Raw genomic sequence first — 20,929 nt, forward strand, 5'->3', positions numbered from 1 at the left:
GTACAAACAAGCAAAACTGTACATTGGAATATTGACAACCATATTAGGTAAATTACTGTACATTGGAGGGGGTTGGGTTAGGACATTTACAGGGGCCAGTTTCGAATTGCAGTCTCCCGTAGGTGTTCTTTGAGAGTGGTTTTGAAAGTGGGTAGTGATTCACATTCCTTTACAGCTTTAGGTAGGGCGTTCCACATTGATGTGGCATAATTGCGAAACGTGTTTAGTCCCTTGTTTGAGCCAAATCTGGGTTTAACATGATTTGTGGAGCTCCCTCTAGTGTTGTGATCGTGGTATTAACTGACCTTTGGGAAGTATTTTGACATGTACATGTACATGGGTACCTTGGTCGTGTAGTGTATCTTGTAGACCAGGCCCATTGCAAGTTGCTGTACTCTGTCGTCTACTCTAAGCCATCCTAGGTTGTCAAAGTGGGCAGGGGTGAGGTGGGTTCTAGGAGTAAGGTCAAGCAGTAGTCTGACCAGTTTGTTTTGAGATGTTTGTAATTTTGTTTTTAGCGCCTTTGAGGTGCTTTGGTACCATGAGGTGCAAGCATAGTCGTAGTACCCTTGAATGAGTGCTCCTGCCAGAGTCTTCAGGGTATTCTTGTTTACCAGAGAGGAGATCCGGTACAAGAATCGAGTTCGTTGGTTGACTTTTTTTTTATTACATTGGATGCCATTTTGTCACAGGAGAGATTAGCCTCTAGGATGGAACCCAGGTAGGTAATTTCATCTTTCCTTGTGACAATATTGTCACCCACTGTAACTGAGAAGCCGTCGGTCTTGCTGAGTTTGTTATTTGAGCCGAAGAGAATGGACTCTGTTTTGCCCAGGTGTAATGATAGTTTGTTCATATCCTCACGCTTAGACTACTGTAACTACCTGTACCTGGGGCTAAATAAATCCACCATACCCTGTCTACAACTCCCCCAAAATGCTGCCGCTAGACTGCTCACAGGTACCCGGAAGAGAGCTCACATCACCCCTGTACTTGCCTCTCTCCACTGGCTCCCGGTGCGCTTTAGAATAGACTTCAAGGTCCTCTTATTGGTTTATAAAGCCCTAAATGGTAAAGCCCCTGCTTACCTAGCAGACCTCCTCACCCCATACCAACGCCAGGGCCCTCAGATCGGCTGATAAGGGTCTCCTAACCACTCGTAGGTCTAACTTTCAAGTCTAGGGGGGACGTGCTTTTGCGGTCGCAGCCCCTGACCTCTGGAACAGCATCCCCATGTCCATTAAATCTGCCCCCTCCATCGAGTCTTTTAAATCAAAACTCAAAACCCACCTATATCGCCTGGCCTTCCCTGACTCACTTTGACTCTTGCCGTACTTGTTGACGTGTTGTTCTGTTTTTCCTTTGTCTATCCGTTGATTTTATTTAATTTTTCTGTTTATTTTATACTTTTCTTTGTACTTAGCTTAGCTATGTGAAGCACTTTGGTTGACAAGCGTCATGTTTAAACGGGCTATACAAATAAATTTGATTGATTGATTGATTGATTGATTGTTATCAGCGAGCCATATGCAGATTTTGCCGAGTTCCGAGCTGAGGGTTTTTTCAACCTGTAACTTGTTCTTGTCAGAGACCAGCAGGGCTGAGTCGTCCACAAACAGGAACAGGTTGCAGTCACAAGCTGATGACATATCATTTGCATAAATTAGGAACAGTAGCGGTCATAGTATGCTTCCTTGTGGAACACCACAATCTCGATTAGGGCCTGTCTCTTTTCATGATGTGGACTCTGTGTCTATAACAGTTAATGAAGCACCGAATTTAGCTGAGTTTCAAGTTTCAAGTTTCAAGTGAGGTGGGGGACCCTGATGTAAACAAGACAAGTTTACGTCTTTCTCTGGTCTGCTATCCTTAAAAAGAAGGGACTAAACACGTTTCGCAATTATGCCACATCAATGTGGAACGCCCTACCCAAAGCTGTAAAGGAATGTGAATCACTACCCACTTTCAATACCACTCTCAAAGAACACCCACGGGAGACTGCAATTCGAAACTGGCCCCTGTAAATGTCCTAACCCAACCCCCTCCAATGTACAGTAAATGACCAAGTATGGTTTTGTCAATATTCCAATGTACAGTTTTGCTTGTACAGTTGTACTGTGTCCCCCACCCACCCCTCCTACCCACCCCCCCCCCCCAACCACGTCCAATGTACAGTTCCCCCCCCCCCCCCCCACCCATCCACCCACCCACCCAACCCCACCCCACCTACCCAACCTCCTCCAATGTACAGTTTCTACGTCAAATGTATATATACTCTCTTTTCTGGACCCTTTTTGTATCACAAACGGTACTGTATTTTAAATCTGATATGTCATAAATGTATAGATGTAGCAGTACTGTCTATCATGTATGTCATATATGTTATGATGAATTGAAAATGGGGGACCCTGATGTAAACAAGACAAAAGTCTTTCTCTGGTCTGCATCCCCTTAACAATTGTATGTATTGACTGTATTGTACCCATTCTGCAATCTGTTAAATAAAGTTTTCATTCATTCAGGTGTTTGTCATAAATACTGTTCTGACCTGCGTCTATCAATCTCTAGACTAGACAATGTTTGCACCTTTTACCAATGTGTACTGGGTGGGTACAGTGCCAGTCATTTAACTGTTGAACAGCGCCAGCTTCCTGACCACGGCCGCTGACTCCTGGGTGCAGGTTTAGGGCTTTAGGGTCACTTGCACTTGAAAGTGCAGTTTTAAATAATTTATTCCCACAATTTCTAATAGCAATGTGAAGGACCCTTTGGGTATTGTGATGTTTTTTTTTTTTTTATCCTGATAGGAATCGGTGTTGTGTCTTTACCGTCTTGCTGGAGGTGAGATGCGGAACCTGAAGTTGTTGCAGAGCCTTCGGAATGCAGACTTCCAGGGTCTCGGGAGTCCGCAGTGTGTCTCTGTCCGGACAGACACCGGGTCGGTCCTGCTCGCCTCTGAGTACTCAATCACAGAGTTTGACCCGCGGACCGGTCAGGTAAATTATACTGACAAACAAGCTATCGTTTGAATGAATGATTATTCTGATCAAATGTTTTACTCTCCACTGTTATCATTGTTATGGAAATCCTGGCTAAATCACATCATATGGCAACTATCTTCCTAGATGCGGTTCCCTAGGACAAAAGGTTTTCAAAAGTGGGGGTCCATGGCCTAATGCATGTCAATTTGGGGGGATCTTTGTTGGTTTTAAGATGAGCACACATGCACCTGCCACGTGGATGTAGCGCCACCATCTGTGTCAGTGACGGCCCCTCACTTGGCCGTTCCCTTGCAGGTGCTGAATGAAGTATCGCTGACAGCCGAGAACTACCTGCCTGAGGATGGCAGCGGGACAGTCATTGGGATCCAGGACCTGCCCGACCAGGAGTCAGTGTGTGTGGCCACCGCCAGCGGAGACGTCCTCCTCTACAACCTCATTACAAACCAGGCAGGAATCTCTCTAAACCCTTTGTACTGTTTGTAAACGGGAAAACGGGGTCTATTGTAGTCATCGAGAAAGCCATCCACGTTTTGCACACTCGATACACTTGAAACATCTGGAGACGTTGCTCTTTGAAAATGGTATTGAGGTGGGATGTGTGTCCTTTCTGACATATAATAGAGCTCTTTGGTCCTTTTCCTGCAACCTCCCAGACACGTTGTGTTCAGGAAGCTCATAGGATTGGTGGAGAGGGAATGGGGTGGTGTGAGACTGAGAGGGATGGAAGTACAGTATGGAGAGTAGTGTGAGATGGAGAGAAGTACAGTATGGAGAGTAGTGTGAGACTGAGAGGGATGGAAGTACAGTATGGAGAGTAGTGTGAGACGGAGAGGGAGAGAAGTACAGTATGGAGAGTAGTGTGAGACGGAGAGGGAGAGAAGTACAGTATGGAGAGTAGTGTGAGACTGAGAGGGATGGAAGTACAGTATGGAGAGTAGTGTGAGAGGGAGAGAAGTACAGTATGGAGAGTAGTGAGACGGAGAGGGAGAGAAGTACAGTATGGAGAGTAATGCGAGAGGGAGAGAAGTACAGTATGGAGAGTAGTGTGAGACGGAGAGGGAGAGAAGTACAGTATGGAGAGTAGTGTGAGAGGGAGATAAGTACAGTATGGAGAGTAGTGTGAGAGGGAGAGAAGTACAGTATGGAGAGTAGTGTGAGAGGGAGATAAGTACAGTATGGAGAGTAGTGTGAGAGGGAGAGAAGTACAGTATGGAGAGTAGTGTGAGAGGGAGATAAGTACAGTATGGATAGTAGTGAGATGGAGAGGGAGAGAAGTACAGTATGGAGAGTAGTTTGAGAGGGAGAGAAGTACAGTATGGAGAGTAGTGTGAGAGGGAGAGAAGTACAGTATGGAGAGTAGTGTGAGACGGAGAGGGAGAGAAGTACAGTATGAAGAGTAGTGAGACGGAGAGGGCGAGAAGTACAGTATGGAGAGTAGTGTGGAACGGAGAGGGAGAGAAGTACAGTATGGAGAGTGTGCGGATAGTTAGACACAAAGCTACAGTCCCTGCTACCAGGAATGACACCTGTGACATGTCTGTCCGTGTCTGCTTGTCTGTCCATGTCTGCATGTCTGTCCGTGTCTGCCTGTCTGTCCATGTCTGCCTGTCTGTCCGTGTCTGCATGTCTGTCCGTGTCTGCCTGTCTGTCCATGTCTGCATGTCTGTCCGTGTCTGCCTGTCTGTCCGTGTCTGCCTGTCTGTCCGTGTCTGCCTGTCTGTCCATGTCTGTCTGTGTCTGCCTGTCTGTCCGTGTCTGCATGTCTGTCCGTGTCTGCATGTCTGTCCGTGTCTGCCTGTCTGTCCGTGTCTGCATGTCTGTCCGTGTCTGCATGTCTGTCCGTATCTGCCTGTCTGTCCGTGTCTGCCTGTCTGTCCGTGTCTGCATGTGTCTGCCTGTCTGTCCGCGTCTGCATGTGTCTGCCTGTCTGTCCGCGTCTGCATGTGTCTGCATGTCTGTCCGTGTCTGCATGTCTGCATGTGTCTCTCCCACAGTTGGAGTGTGTTGGCAGCGTGGACAGTGGTCTCACTTCCATGAGCTGGAGTCCAGATGAGGAGCTGGTCGCGCTCACAACTGGTCAGTATATCATTTGCGTGTACAACCCTACACCTGTTGTTTATTATCACTTTGTCCCGAATATATGATTGGAGTTTTTTTACGCAAATTACACCTGAAAAAATTGGAGTCGTCTTATATTTGCTTTAGAGATAGTTTAGTTTAGTTTAGTTTCACTTTATTGTCCACAATGTGGACATTTGTCTTTGGTCTCACCATTGAACAAATAAAACAACAACAATGACAATGACAGCAGACATTATACATATACATACATCTGTAATGGAGAAGTGCAGAGAATGTAGGAATACAATACAATATCAACAAGGCATAGTTGTCACAACATAGGAGATGTCGTGGTGAGGAAAGTTTGCCTTTGGAGCCCCTTTCCCAGTAAGCTAGTATGACGTATTTGGTATCATCATGTTCTAAGCCGTTCTAGCTTAAAAACGGAGCCTGCTACGGCCTTCAAAAGACAGTGATGTTAGGTTTCAGAGGGGTTGAAAGTAAGGCCAAGTCAGGACTGAAAAATAATTATAATTCCATTTTTAGGATCATAGTAATCAATGAGGCTGGCTGTCCCCGAACCCTGTTTTTAGGGTTCGAACGTTCGCCAGGGTTTCGTTTTTTTTTATTAATTAATTTTATTATTATAGATTTTACGGGGGGCGCATTGCATAGTCTATCGGTGAAAAATAATGTGTTTACAGTGGTGGCTGTTCATGTAAACATGTAAACAAAGCACTCAGAAGAAAATAAAGGGAAAAGACAGCAGTCAAACATACCGGTAATATCATATAACGCACTCACTTTTAGTTGGGTATGCCATACACTGCGGTCAAGTGAGCCGTCTTTCACTTTTGCGTGGTCAAACCAGCCGCTCCAGCCACTTCACCCAGGCGTTGCGCGATGTTTACTCCACAATGTTTTATCTCCAGTTATTTTGTTTCTAATACATATCCCAGTAGTTCCCACTCGTTTGAAATCGTACTTCAGAGTTAGGTTGTTGGAAACGGTGGATATTTTGGGCATGGTGCTTGAGCACTGCCAGAGCCGCAACGGCTCTGAACACTGCTATGTTGTGTGTAACCCGCTCTAGCGTCCCCACCTCCCCGGTCGCGTCGCATGTGCACCAAACGTTCCACCCAAAAACAGATTTTCTTTTTTTTGCCAAACGTTCGAACCCATTCATTAAAATCCGAATGCCAGCGTAACGAACAAACGTTCGAACGTTCGGGCTCAGCCTTAAAAATATGGTTCTATTTTTCACTTTGAGATTTTATGTTATATAAACAAGATAGGATTTACTTGTTCTCTCTATGAAAATAAGATTTGATCAAAAATATTTTCCCAAAAAGTATTGAAAAAGGGGAGGCATGTCTTATAACCAGGGTCATCTTATAGTCGGGTCAATACGGTAGATATTGATAACATACACAATCTCAGTTTATCATCAACAGTTTGGTTTGGGCATTCAGAAATATGCCAAAAGAACACTCTCTCTGAACTCTGCAGGTCAGGAAACTATTATCATGATGACCAAAGACTTTGAGCCCATCACAGAGGTTGGCATTCACCAGGATGACTTCGGAGAAGGTACAGTACAGGCAAAATGGACACCGTTTAGGGGATAGGCGCTACATTTTCTGTAATAACAAACAGTATTGTAAAATTGTTGTGAAGTATTTTTCTTATTCTTTTTACATATTTATTTTATCTATTATTGTTCAGCGTTTCTCACAGGTCATAAGGCTATTTGTGGTTCTCGGAGGGTACTCTAGATGTGCTGTATGCTCTCTTTATGTTGTAGGGAAGTTCATTACGGTTGGCTGGGGGAAGAAGGAAACCCAGTTCCATGGTTCAGAGGGAAAGCAGGCAGCCCAGAGGAAGACAGTTGTAAGTATCCCACCTTGTCCATGTTTCTCTATCTTGTTCACTCCTACTCTGCGACAGCTCACTCCTACCCTGCGGCAGCTCCAAACAGAACATGTCTGCTGTTGTTTTGTCACCTGCTTATTCTATCACTCACTCACTCACTCACTCACTCACTCACTCACTCACTCACTCACTCACTCACTCACTCACTCACTCACTCACTCACTCACTCACTCACTCACTCACTCACTCACTCACTCACTCACTCACTCACTCACTCACTCACTCACTCACTCACTCACTCACTCACTCAACCAACCCGCCCACTTTCCACCCTACATTGTAAAGCGCTATATAAATGCAAATGATCATTCACACTCTCACTTCTTTTTCTCTCTCTCTCTCTCTCTCTCTCTCTCTCTCTCTCTCTCTCTCTCTCTCTCTCTCTCTCTCTCTCTCTCTCTCTCTCTCACTCTCTCCTTTTTTCCTACAGGAAGTGCAAGCGGCCATGTCCTGGGACGACCGGAGGCCGAGGATAACGTGGCGCGGGGACGGCCAGCTGTTTGCAGTGGGCGCTGTGTGCCCTCAGACTGGAGCCAGGAAGGTCAGGGTGTGGAATCGAGAGTCTGTCCTCCAAGCAACCAGCGAAGCGGTCAACGGGCTGGAGCACGCACTTTGCTGGAAGTAAGCAAATATAATAATATCGGTATACAATGGGGGAAATAAATATTGAACACATCAACATTTTGTTCAGTAAATGTATTTCCAATGAGCGTATTCAAGCGAAATTTGCACCAGACGTTTGTATTAACTCAAGAAATCCAGACAAGAAATCTAAACATTAAAGTCCATATGTAAATAAAGTTATGTGTAATAAAGTGGAATGAAACAGGAAAAAAATGTATTGGACACATTAAGAAAAAGCAGTACACCACAGGAAAGGCAAGGAACTAGCTAAAAACCAAAACTAATTAGGAGGCAACTCTACCTCCTATCTGTGCTAATAATGTCAACTGGGTTAGAATATATTGATGAGCTATAAAATGTTTTTTTTGTTACCAAGGTGCCACACAAGAAACATCAAATTATGGGTAAAAGCAAAGAGCTCTCAAGATTTATGTATGGACTTTAATGTTTAGATTTTTTGTCTGGATTCCCTGAGTTAATACCAAAGTCTGGTGAAAATTTCACTTGAATGGCCATATTGGAAATATATTTACGGGACAAAATGCTGATGTGTTCAATACTTATTTCCCCCATTGTATGTATAATATATAACACAGAATAATATTTGCAGTTGCAAGAATGATGAAATATTTGTTTATTCATGTTTTATTAATCTGAGAAACCCAGAGGAAATGTGTGAATCGTGCAAGAGCGCCAGGGGGGGGGGGGCAAGGAACAGCGTTTGTACACAGGAAGTCATTAGCTCAGTGTTGAAGCACTACTCTGCCGTTACCGGAAGAAAGTGGTGGGTGACATCACAAATGGCACATGGATAATAATTTGGACAGAGTTGATGTCATGTATTTTATTTCTTTAAAAACCGCAAGAGTTTTTCCGTGGTTCGTTGTCTCCAATATGTCCCTGAACACATGACCAGTCAAAATCCATTGGGTTTCCAAATATCGTGAAATTGAAAGAACTCCTCTGTGCAGCATTTAGACCGGTTGCTATCAGACTCTTGATGTTAATACAAAAGAGTCTCCAGATGAACGTTTCATACTATAGTCCTGTGTTTGCACAGTTGGTAGTTCTATACTGTAGTTAGAAATAGTTTTCTGTAATTTATCAACCTTAGGTCAAGCAAAATGCATTCACCCTTTGTACATTGGACTTGTCTTGACTATTGGATGTGGTTTGAAATGGTTTGAAACCCGTGTCTCCAGACCCTCAGGCAGTCTGATCGCATCCACTCAGCGGCAGCCCAACAAGCACAGCGTGGTGTTCCTGGAGAAGAACGGCCTGCTGCACGGAGACTTCACCCTGCCCTTCAGCAAGGAACAGGTTAAGGTACGTCAAAGTTAAACCTGACCAGTCCGCCAACGACTCTTCTTTAAAGGGGCTATGCACTGCTATTCCTAGCACTATTTGGGCAACTTTACACAATTCCTGTTAGTCTATTGAAGACATTTGTAATTTTTTTTTTCAAAAAAATTCATTGTTTTATATTTCTAATCAAGTACTCGAAACCATCATTTTTCAGCCTCGAGAAATCAGGCTGTTATGGCCTGGCTCCGCCCATAAGCACTTTGAGTGACAGTCAGACCACAGTCTGCACTGGTAGAGTGAGGGAGGGAGGGGGGGGAAGAGAGAGAGAGTTCAGTTCAGTTCAGAGTTTTTATTTGCCACATGGAATAATACAATCATAGTTTCTTCATTAAAAAATCATAAATAGTCATTCCATGGACAAAAGGAGCAGGAAGAAGAATAAATCTTATAGTTATATAGTTACCTGCCCCTTATTCCTAAACTAACATGTATTTTCTTAATGGTCGGCGTATAACCTTATTTACACAAATAATCATTTATACCATGAGAGAGAGAGAGAGAGAGAGAGAGAGAGAGAGAGAGAGAGAGAGAGAGAGAGAGAGAGAGAGAGATGTAATCTCCCCCCCCCCCCCCCCCCAAGTGCCCCCTCTCTCTCCCTCCCTCCCTCTCTCTTCCTTTTTTTCTTTCTATCACTCTCCCGTTCGGAGGTGTGTGTCGCGCGGGCCTCCGTGCGGCAGGCCCCCCCCCCCCCCCCCCAAGTGCCCCTTCTCCCTCCCTCCCTCTCTCTTCCTTTTTTTCTTTCTATCACTCTCCCGTTCGGAGGTGTGTGTCGCGCGGACCTCCGTGCGGCAGGTCCCCCCCCCAAGTGCCCCCTCTCTCTCCCTCCCTCCTTCTCTCTTCCTTTCTCTCGGCTCCCTCTCGGCTCTCTCTTCCTCTCGGCCCCGCAGCCCCACTCGCTGTCTAGTCGAGGTAGAATGGGGGCGGGCATTAGCTCCAACCACAGAGCCAATCGCATCACTGTGTCTATCCACAGCGCCCAGTGACGTGCTCAGGGACTTCAAATCAAAATGACCCGATTTACTAGAGGCACAGAGGGGTTGGGCTGAAACGGAGCAATTCGCCAATATGGTATTTAGACCCTAAAACACATTGATACGAACTCCTATTACTATAATACAATGCTAGAGACTGAAAAATGACATTTATAATGCATGGGACCTTTAAATCTCGTTTCTCAATGAAGAAGCACCTATAATGTTAGTAATTCTGGGCACACCATTGATAGATTCAAGATTCAAGAGGTTTATTTGTCACATACATACCAGGGCATACAGTGAAATGCGGGTGGCCATGCCCGCTTTGATTGTCGCTGCTGGCGGGACAAAACCTCATAACTCCTTTTTTTTCTTTTTTTTTTATATAAATCAACTCCGTAGATCATCCTCCATATGTGTATGTGGGTTTTACAAAGTTTAAACAATGGGAAAGCATTAAACCGATCATCTGTCTAAACCTCCTAACTCTATTCACCCTCAAATCTGTGTTCGTTTTTTTCATCTGCTGAAAAGTTGGGTTTTTAGAGTTATGAGGTTTTGTCCCGCCAACAGCGTTGTGCAATAAAACTACCGTAATAATAAAATAGACATAATAAAATAGACATAAAATAGGCATGATAAAATAGACATGCTAAAGTCCTGAGACTTTACAGTGCAATACAATGTTAGCTATGGATTTAAGGCACTGGGTCCTATGTACACTACTATACAATATACAGTTTTTACTCTATATCCTTATGCTATACTTGCTAGTATATCTAAACTATACTATACAAGAACCACATCGGTGACCTTTATTTTTCTCGTTCCTTTAAAGTGTCCTTTCCATTTAGTTTAAAGTGACCGTTTGTGTGTGAGCGAATGCAGCATGTGTGTTGTGTGTGTGCTCATGTGTGTGGAGATTGATGATAGTTATTTATAAAAACAGAAGGTTTTTCATGCAACGTATTGCAATAACATTTCAAAGGGCTAGTTGTTTTGTTTAATTTCTGAATGGCTGTGGTTTGTTTCTGTGGCAGGTCAAGGAGCTGCTATGGAACAGTGACTCTACTGTCTTGGCCGTATGGCTGGAGGACATGACCTCAGGAGAGGATGGCCAAGTCAACACATACAGTAAGGCTTCCAGCAAGATGGATGGACTAGTACAGTGTTACTCATGAATGAACGTCAAAGGGGATGTGGTGATAATGGAGGAGAGCACACTAGTGAGGCCAGGCAACAGGGAAACATAAACGCAGGAAGTAGTAGAAAACATCTTGAGCTCTGCATACAAACCGAATGGTCGAGCCCCGGACAAACCTTTCTCCCACTGTGCCTTTCCTCTCTTTGCCAAGGTTTGGTTGCTGATGTGACAGAGGTTAGGTGGTAAGGGGGAGAGAGAAAGAGAGTGAATGCCACAAACCTTTAGCCACTTTTATTTATATCTCTTGTCTTAATTTCTAATGCTGTAGCCACAAGAAAAAGTTGATTCTCAGATTAAAATTTGTTTCTTTGACGGGGACAATGCACATACAAATAAATATGCCAGATTTAGCCAAGAAGGCTAGTTTTCTTCTGTCGTCCCTGGACATTCCATACTACCTGACACAGAGTGAGAGCTATGCCGATTTGTTTTTGGTTTGACATATGGATTATGGAAAAGGGGTGTAACCCAATACTAGTAATATGTTCCTAATGGGGCGACCATGGCTCAGGAGATGGAGAGGTAGTCCGGTGGAAAGGTGTCGAAGTGAAGCGAGAAACTTGACCCCTAACTGCTCCCGACGGGCAGGTTGGCACCTCGCTCAGTCGCTTCCGCCATCGGTGTGTGAATGTGTGAGTGAATGGGTGAATGAATGGGTGAATGAAGGAGGTGAATTTGAGGCATAAGTTGTTAAGTGCTTTGACCAATTGACCAAATAATTTGTACATTGAGTGTAAATTCTCCTTAGAATTCAGCCTTTTGTTTTTTCTTCCCTCCTCCCTCCATAGTCCAGCTGTGGACAGTAGGAAACTACCACTGGTACATGAAGCAGAGCTTGCACTTTGGCACAGACCCCCAGAAGGCTCCAGCCTGTGTGAGCTGGGACCCCGAGCGCCCCCTGCGGCTCCACATGGTGACCCGCGGCTGGACCAGCCTCACCTACGACTGGGGCTGGAGTACCGAACGGAGCCCCGGCCAGGACACCACCGATGGCGCCAACGTGGCTGTGATTGACGGAGGTGAGAGCCAATCAAAGAAGAGATGTAATGCTGACGTGAATGACCTTCTATCAGTGGCTCTCCAAAAAATTACGCATGGTCAACGAGATTCAAGCATGCTTCACGTGTAGCACAATGAGTGGAGATCTGCGCCTCAGAAATGACCTCTACCCATTAGGTCTGAAGAATCTCTCTTGACTGAGATGCAGATTACATCTTTCATTCCAAGATTACGTCTACATTTCAGATAAGATCCTGGTGACCACCTTTCGACAGTGCGTGGTGCCACCGCCCCTGTGTTCCTACGAGCTCCAGCTGCCCTCCCCAGTCAACCTGGTCACCTTCCTCTGTCAGGCCCAGAGGACCAACGAGCTGGCAGCATTCACGGCAGACGGGTACATCTACATCTACGGCCAAGGTAGGCTCAGCGTGATTCTGGAGATGATCATATTGTTGTTTAAAAGATGCACTAAGATTTTAGATCATTTGAGGACTGTGTAGACTCAACCACAGACAATTACACAAAGTAAGGCATGTCATTGTGTGGTTGAGTCTACAAGGTCCCTGGGGCTGCTCGATTATGGCAAGAATCATAGCTTCCACGCTGGTCTGTGTGCATTATGAAATTCTGATTATCTTCTCCTCCCTCTCAACGTGAGATGAGCTTGGGCTAGGGCGGGGAGACAAAATTGTAATTGAAATTGAAACTCAATTAATTGCCCAGCCCTACAAGGTCCTGATTGGGTTTCCTTGAACTTCTATATATTTCATGTTAAAATTGTAGCTAACCAAAACAAGAATTGTGAAATCCATACAAACAATAGATTTTAGTATAAATGTGGACAAATGTTACTCTATGTTACCATATGATGATGCTGTGCAGGTACTTTATTGTATTTTTTATATTGTTTATCTCCTCTGTTTGGAGTCAGTTGCGTCATGTCTGTATGACATGTATGTGTCTGTGGCTGCAGTATGGGTGTAAGCCCAAGACAAATTTCCCAGCTGATGGGACAATAAAGTGACTCTTGACTCTTGACTTGACAAATAGTTTACACCAAAGCTGTTTCCTCGTTCCTCTTTCATGTGTATCTGAACTTGATGTGAATTTGCTTGTTCTGTACAATTCATTTTCATCTATTTCATCTTCATGAATGTCCTTCGTAGATACTGAAGAAAAAGTCGACAAAATGACAGGAGGATTTCGAACTATGTCCCACCCACTGGTGCTAAAGACAACATACAGGTGACTGCTCTTACACAACACTATTGGACCATTCCTACTGTATTTCCACTTATCGTAATGTTTAGCTTTAATATAGTTATATCAAATGTATTTTCTAGAGTATTATCAGTTAACTTGCTGATATCTTTCCCTAACATTATCTCAATTTAATACTTTATCCTACTACTGTCTGTTTGTTATCTGGTCATCTCTGCTTGTTATTAGCTTTCCAGACATATCAATTTACCTAACTAACTAGGCCATACCCTATGTAATGTGTATGTCTGTTTACAGGGCGTGACACCCTGATGAAGGGTTGTGTGTAGATAAAATAATATAATATAAGATATTCCTTTATTGATCCCCGCCTTGGGGAGATGTGGGTGTCATAGCAGCATAGGGGAGGTACAGGTATGGGCAGGGTAATAGTAGAAAGACATATGCAATGATATATGCAATGAAATTAGATCTGAATATATATATATATATACCGGTATATTTAAAAATAAGCAGTGTAAATTAGGGATGCTCGATATTGGCTTTTTTACCGATACCGATATACCGATATTGTCCAACTCTTAATTTCCGATACCGATATCAACCGATATCAACCGATATCAACTGATACCGATATATGCAGGGTTCCCCCCCCCCCAAAACGGAATAATTTCAGGTAATTAACATTACATAGCTCGTTGTGGAATTAACACAACATTATGCATACTTTTGACAATAAATAAAATCAGAATTTGTTCTTACTTGCTTGCCTGGGTAAATAAAGGTTATAGAAATGCAAAAAATAAATAAATAAATAAAATTTTAAAACATACCGATATTTTCCGATATCACATTTTAATGCCGATATCGGCCGATAATATTCGGTAGGCCGATAATATCGGACATCCCTAGTGTAAATATAATTAATTAATGATTACAACTAACGGTGTAATCATATGCCCCATCAGTTATATCATACGTTACAATAAATATGGGCAATAACGAAATTGAATCTGAATATATACTATGAGTAAAGTAAACGGTATACAGGTGCAGTATACACAAGGTACCCTAACTGGCATTATATATGTCATACATTATAGTCCGTGCAGGTTTGGTAGTAAGAGTCAGACACACTTAGTGGTCAGACATTCCTAGTAGTTCTGGAGTTCTGCTGCTGTTAATCCACATGAGTACCTTGGACGTCTATTCTCTTTGTTGCTTCTGATCCCTGTCACCAAAGACCACCAGTAGAAGATGCCAAAAACACTCTTCAACTTTTTCTTATCACTTTATACATAAATGTTTGTCATTCTACTGAATTAATGCCATGAGAGAACCTTTCTGGATGTTGATGTGTATACAATGACCAATCTAGAGCTGGGGTCACCATGCTTTCAATTCAATCAATAAAAAATTTAGCTAAAGAGAAACTGCCATTTATTTGCTACTGATAGATCAGTCATTCTCAATGATATCTTAATTGATTGTATAAGACACCCTTCTCACATGATATTTGAATATTACTGAATTTAAATGTAATTGATTTGCCCGTGTGGTCGCTGTGTTGCTCCAGCGTCGCGGTGGACCAGGAGGAGCCCCTGGCTCTGCGGCTGCTGCTGTGGCTGAGAGAAGACGTGTTCCTGGGGGTGTGCTCTGGCCCGCTGCCTGCCACCTCAAAGCTCCTCATCCTCAGCCCCTCACAGAACCAGAGTGCCCAACCCAAACTCAACATCAGGTTAATAAGGCAGAGGGGCAGGGGCGTGTGCGTGCGTGCGTGTGTGTGTGAGAGTAATTTTTACTTTACGTGTTTGTTCTGGTAAATGATCACTTTAGTAATGTATCCTGTTCCCTCCCCGGCTGATAGGAGTGTGTTTACAAGGAGCATTCCTTCCTCTGAGCGCACACATCAAATTAAATGGAACAGGTGGTGCCAATTATGGGTGGGAATCACCATACGATACGATCACGATACTTAAGTTACAATACAATAGTATTGTGATTTTAAACATATTTTGCAATTTATGACTATTTTTCAACTGCAAATTATATCTCCAAAGAAAAACTGTCAACAACATCGGTTTTATCTAATAAGTTCTCAGTCTGTTCATCTCATTTTAATAATTTTTATTGCAGCAAAATGGGATTGTCAAGCAGAAAGATATTGCCACGTAAAATATTGTGATACTATGCTGTACGTGTTTTCTCGCACCAATACAACAGAGGGTGCTATCCTCCTTGTTAGTCCGGTTAGCTTCCCCCGCGATCACAAGGGACAGCATTCTGACGTAGGGAAATTAACTTAAACCTGGTCTTGAAACATTTGGGAATTGCACTCTGTCTGGGAAAAATCCCAATAGTCAAGTCGAGTCAAGTCAGCTTTATTTATATAGTACGTTTACGATGACTAAACGCCACCAAAAGTGCTTTACAGGTAGGACATAATAAAAAAACACGTACAATACAGTAACAAATAAAATACACAAATTACAGTAAAAAGTATAGTACACTAAGAAACAAGAGCAAGGTGCATTATAAAAAGAGACGAGACGTGATAAAAATGGATAAAAAGTCCAGAGTAATGGCAAACGTAATGTACAGGTGGCAGGCTAACTCTGGTCAGCAGCCAGGGAGAAAAGGTGCGTTTTTAAGGAGCGGTTTAAAGGCCTCTAGGCTCTGGGCAGATCTAATGTGGCGGGGAAGGCTGTTTCAGAGCCGAGGGGCTGCAGCAGCGAAGGCTCTGTCCCCCCTGGTTTTGAGTCACAATACACACGTGAATACATTTCTATGTAATTGTACATCCATGAAGAATAGTCTTGTCTGGCCAATATGTAGTCATCCTGTACGTGTGTCATCAGGTCTCATGTGGAGGTGGACGGAGTGGTGATCGGCGTGTATCACAGCTCCCAGACGGCCACCGTGGCCCTGCAGCTAGAAGACGGACAAACCAGGAAGCTGCTCTGGGGTCAGTCAACAACCATAAGTATCCTGTTACTCACGGCACAACAGCAATTGAGTCAGATTATCATCTACATCGTCTGTGGGGGGAATTGACAGTTATCATGTGTATACCGCCACCTAGAGGCTCTGATTGATTCTGTAATGAGAATCCCCAGCACTCTTTCCACTAAGTGGCAGTAATGCGTCCAAATTCACTTTTCCAACTACCATTGAATCTCAAATGAGGAAGAAGCAGTGTTGTCTTCTGGGTAGAAAACCTCTGATATGCTTTAGTCTCTTTGGTCACAGTCACTTCCTAGATCACACCAAGGTGGATAAATGTAAGGACATGTAACTGCCGTCATTTCGTGCCATACCCCCATATCTCCCATCGGGCGACTTACTAGTGACTTAGCCTCCAATACATTAGCCTTGCCCTCACAATCAGGCCTAAAAGTGGGAATGACCCCCCCCCACCCCCCCCACCCCCCCCCCCACCCAGCAAAAAGAGTCGGCTTGACTTCATTAAAACATAATAATATTGATAAACATTGAGAGCTGTTTTTTTTTTTATTATTATTTGCCATGTCCAGACTGCCCTGAGCCTTCAGTGGAGGAGTGGAAAGTGAACTTCCCTGGTTCCTGTTTGCAGGTGGCCCTCTGCACCATCAGTGGTGAGGTAGGAGCACTCCTCAATCTAAAAATGAGCACCAATCATATTGAGATCATGTTATATTCGTAATTCTCATTTTTCTTGATTGCTACTTGAATTTTCTAGATGATGTAACTTTATTTTTCTTGATGCAGATTTTATTGTTAATATATATTTGAGATTTGTGTCATCGTGATACATTTCAGTGCTAGTAAAAACAAAGAGAGAGAGAAAAAACTTTAGCCACAATTGCAACACACTTTGTGCTTTAATTTGGCAATTGTTTAATGAGGGTCAGGTGAACAGCCTAGGAAGAGTAGGGGAAAAAAGTAATTTTCAAAAAGATGTTCTTCATTTGTTGTCCACAAGAAGCCACATCTCTGCTTATCATGTTTGTGACTATGATTAAAGGGTCAGGAGATAGTCATTTGAAAATGTAATGTTTGGCCTGATTGTGGGAGGAAAGGTCATGAGCTCACATGCTTGAGGGGTCATGAATGTTCACAGCTAATTGTATGACAATCCGGCGAGATATCTTGTTCACAGACTCGCAAACAAACAGGGATGAAAACATAACCTCCTTGACTATGGTAATTCATTTGACAATGTTATATTGTTGCTATAAGAATATGGAAATCTTTAGAATACTGCTAATATTGGGGGAGGCTACGTGGCGTAGTGGGCAAGGCGCTCGCCACGAATGCGGAGACGCTGGGCTCGCCTGTTCGAGCCCAGCGCTCCACATTGCTTTCAGTTTAGCTGGTCGTTCATACTAATACACATTGGCCGTATTAGGGGGTGGGAAACTGATGGGTGGGGATCGGGCGTTGTGGACAGCGACTCCTACAGGTCGGTTGGTGCGCCTGCGCAGTAGAATCAGGAAGTGTCGGGGGCAGCGTGAGCCTCCCACGCGTTACTCCTCGCCACTGAGAGATCGAGCTGCGCAGGTGAAAAGATGCGACTGCTGTTACCTCAAGTACCGGAGGGGACTTGTGCTATGTATGACTTAGTCCACATTGCAGCCGGCTTGTGGGAGGCAAGAAACAGCGTTCGTGACGGGAGGGTTGAATTGGATGATACGAAATTGGGATGGGAGAAAATATAGAAAATGGGAGAAAAAGTGGATAAAAAAAAAGAATACTGCTAATATTGCTACTTGAATTCATGCGTCCTCTGCCTTTCTGTCTGCCATGTCCAAAGGAGTATTTACTGGGGCTCACAGACAGATCCCATCTCTACGTCGGAGACACTGAGGTATGATTTGAGACTAGGGATGCTCCATATTGGCTTTTTTACCGATACCGATATACCGATATTGTCCAACTCTTAATTTCCGATACCGATATATGCAGGGTTTTCCCCCCCCAAAAAACGGAATAATTTCAGGTAATTAACATTACATATATCTTGTCATGGAATTAACACAACATTATGCATACTTTTGACAATAAAATCAGAAATTGTTCTTACTTGCTTGCCTGGGTAAATAAAGGTGAAATAAATACAAAAAAAAGAAAAAAAAATTGAAAACCGATACAGATAATTTCCGATATCATATTTTAATGCCGATATCGGCCGATAATATCGGACATCCCTATTTGAGACTATAAACAATAATTCATGTTCTCAATAATTAGAGTAAAAATGTTATGGCCTTCTTACAATTACATTGTCACTTGAGTTGATTTGGAAGTAGCCCCATAACTCCTCCTCCAGGCGGACCAGCGAGTAGGACTCAGCTCTGCTAATGACTGGCATAATTTTGCTGGTGTTTTGGTACTAGTTGTCAGCGAACCAAACCATGCATTCCAGTTTTCAAAATCACATAAAAAACAGAAATTATATTTGTATTAGATATCACGTGATTCACGTTATTCCCATACGCTTTTGGAGTTTTCACTCGACCTCTGTTGGTTTTTGCCCGCTTCCTCAGGTGGCATCCAATGTATCTTCCTTTGTGGTCTATGATGACTTCCTGCTGCTCACCACACACTCACACACCTGTCGCTGTCTCCAACTGAGCACGCTCACAGTCAAAGGTAGGACACACACACAAGCTTTCAAATGTGTTTCAAATTCATGGGACCATGTTCTTGTTCTTTCCTAATGTGTAACCTTTGACCTCCTAAGGCCTGCAGGCGGCTCTGGAGGCCGATGGAGGTCAGAATGACGAGACCCTACGTAGGGTGGAGAGAGGCTCCAGGATCGTCACTGTGGTCCCCCACGACACCCGGCTCATTCTGCAGGTCCGTTCACTAACCCTAACTAAGCCTAATTCATGAGGCTTTGTATTCAGAATTGGGACTATTGATTTCATATCACAGATCTGGTCAAGGGATGCACCGATACTAATACTCGAGCCCCAACATTAGAATTGAGGAAAAGACGCTGAAACAGAATAAATGGTCTGGTTTTCAAAGAGGACAGATAAATAACAGTAGGGTTAGCTTACCATATCATGTACACACAATCACAGGCATGGCCAGCTCTGTCTGGACTCGGCTTCGCTGCTTAGAGAGCACCGCTTGTCTGATGTAGCCTGCATACTCCAACCACACAGCCCACTGTCTGCGCTGCTCACACTTTCCAGAGAGTAAGCTCCAAAAATCAATGGCTACAGGAAAATGACCAAACTTTGTACACTTGAATGTAAGTTCTGTCTTAGCTTACAAGCATTTCTTCTTCCAGAAGCCTGTTATTGCTGTTCTATTCTGTTTAATTCCCTTGTTTAGCTGCCTGACGGGATTTAGGCTTGTTTATTAATAAACTTTTTACAAAATTCCACTCAATATCTGTAGAGCGATTACTTTGATCTTTAACGTTATGCGGCTACATCCGCTGTGTCTGGCCATCTTATGTGTGTTTTTAAAGGGGCTATGTAATATAAATGTCATTTTTCAGTCTCTAGCATTGTATTATAGTAATAGGAGTTCGTATCAATGTGTTTTAGTGTCTAAATACCATATTGGCGGATTGCTCTGTTTCAGCTCAGCCCCTTTCCTCCTCCAGTAAATCAGGCCATTTTGATTTGAACGGCCGATATACGTCATACGGCCGCTGGGTGATGCGATTGGCTCTGTGGTTGGAGCTAATGCCCGCCCCCATTCTACCTAGACTAGACAGCGAGTGGAGGAAGCCACTTCCTCAGCTGCGAGGCGGAGTGGGGCCCGTGCGCTCTGGAGGGAGAGAAAGGAAGAGAGAGGGAGAGAGAGATGGAGAGAGAGGGGGCACTTGGGGGGGGGGGTACCTGCCGGCCGCGCGCCACACCCCCACCCCCTCCCTCTCTCTCTCTCTCTGCCGCGCGCGGACTCATCACCGAGAGGGAGAGAAAGGAAGAGAGAGGGAGAGAGGGGGCCTTGTCAATAACGGCCTCTTTTTTTTTTCTCTCTCTCTCTCCCACCCCATCCCTCTCTCTCTCTCTCTCTGCCGCGCGCGGACTCATCACCGAGAGGGAGAGAAAGGGAGAGAGGGGGCCTTGTCAATAACGGCCTCTTTTTTTTCTCTCTCTCTCTCTCTCTTTCCCCCCCTCCCTCCCTCCCTCTACCAGTGCAGACTGTGGACTGACTGTCACTCAAAGTGCTTATGGGCGGAGCCAGGCCATAACAGCCTGATTTCTTGAGGCTGAAAAATGATGGTTGAGTACTTGATTAGAAATATAAAACAATGCATTTTTTTGAAAAAAAAACTTACAAATGTCTTCAATAGACTAACAGGAATTGTGTAAAGTTGCCCAAATAGTGCTAGGAATAGCAGTACATAGCCCCTTTAATACATTTTCAATGACTAGGATCCATTTGTTGGACAGACTTAAATTGATGTTAAGTTCTAATTTAAAAATAAACCAGCAAGACCTTCTGTAAATCTTCTATCCGTTCATTGACGGACGGATCAATGTAGCACATTGGTCACATACTGCTGTCTGGACTGGTCCTCTGAGCTTTCGCTGCTGCAGGGT

At 43.8% G+C, this 20,929-nt stretch overlaps 1 protein-coding gene across 1 annotated transcript in view; it reads left to right on the forward strand.

Annotated features, from left to right (window-relative positions):
- elp1 (elongator acetyltransferase complex subunit 1) overlaps positions 1 to 20,929 on the forward strand; it is a 43,611-nt gene that overhangs the window by 990 nt on the left and 21,692 nt on the right. The window contains exons 2-18 of the mRNA XM_084332417.1: positions 2,808 to 2,996; positions 3,297 to 3,449; positions 4,997 to 5,078; positions 6,573 to 6,653; positions 6,868 to 6,953; positions 7,426 to 7,616; positions 8,822 to 8,945; positions 10,999 to 11,092; positions 11,951 to 12,181; positions 12,408 to 12,578; positions 13,328 to 13,406; positions 14,959 to 15,120; positions 16,241 to 16,347; positions 16,916 to 17,001; positions 18,175 to 18,228; positions 18,908 to 19,013; positions 19,105 to 19,220. Of these exons, the coding sequence (XP_084188543.1) occupies positions 2,847 to 2,996; positions 3,297 to 3,449; positions 4,997 to 5,078; positions 6,573 to 6,653; positions 6,868 to 6,953; positions 7,426 to 7,616; positions 8,822 to 8,945; positions 10,999 to 11,092; positions 11,951 to 12,181; positions 12,408 to 12,578; positions 13,328 to 13,406; positions 14,959 to 15,120; positions 16,241 to 16,347; positions 16,916 to 17,001; positions 18,175 to 18,228; positions 18,908 to 19,013; positions 19,105 to 19,220 (2,073 nt within the window). The 5' untranslated portion in view covers positions 2,808 to 2,846. The remainder of the gene's footprint in view (positions 1 to 2,807; positions 2,997 to 3,296; positions 3,450 to 4,996; positions 5,079 to 6,572; positions 6,654 to 6,867; positions 6,954 to 7,425; positions 7,617 to 8,821; positions 8,946 to 10,998; positions 11,093 to 11,950; positions 12,182 to 12,407; positions 12,579 to 13,327; positions 13,407 to 14,958; positions 15,121 to 16,240; positions 16,348 to 16,915; positions 17,002 to 18,174; positions 18,229 to 18,907; positions 19,014 to 19,104; positions 19,221 to 20,929) is intronic.

Source organism: Notolepis coatsorum (genome assembly GCF_963971535.1).
Source record: "Notolepis coatsorum genome assembly, chromosome: 16".
NCBI lineage: Eukaryota > Metazoa > Chordata > Actinopteri > Aulopiformes > Paralepididae > Notolepis > Notolepis coatsorum.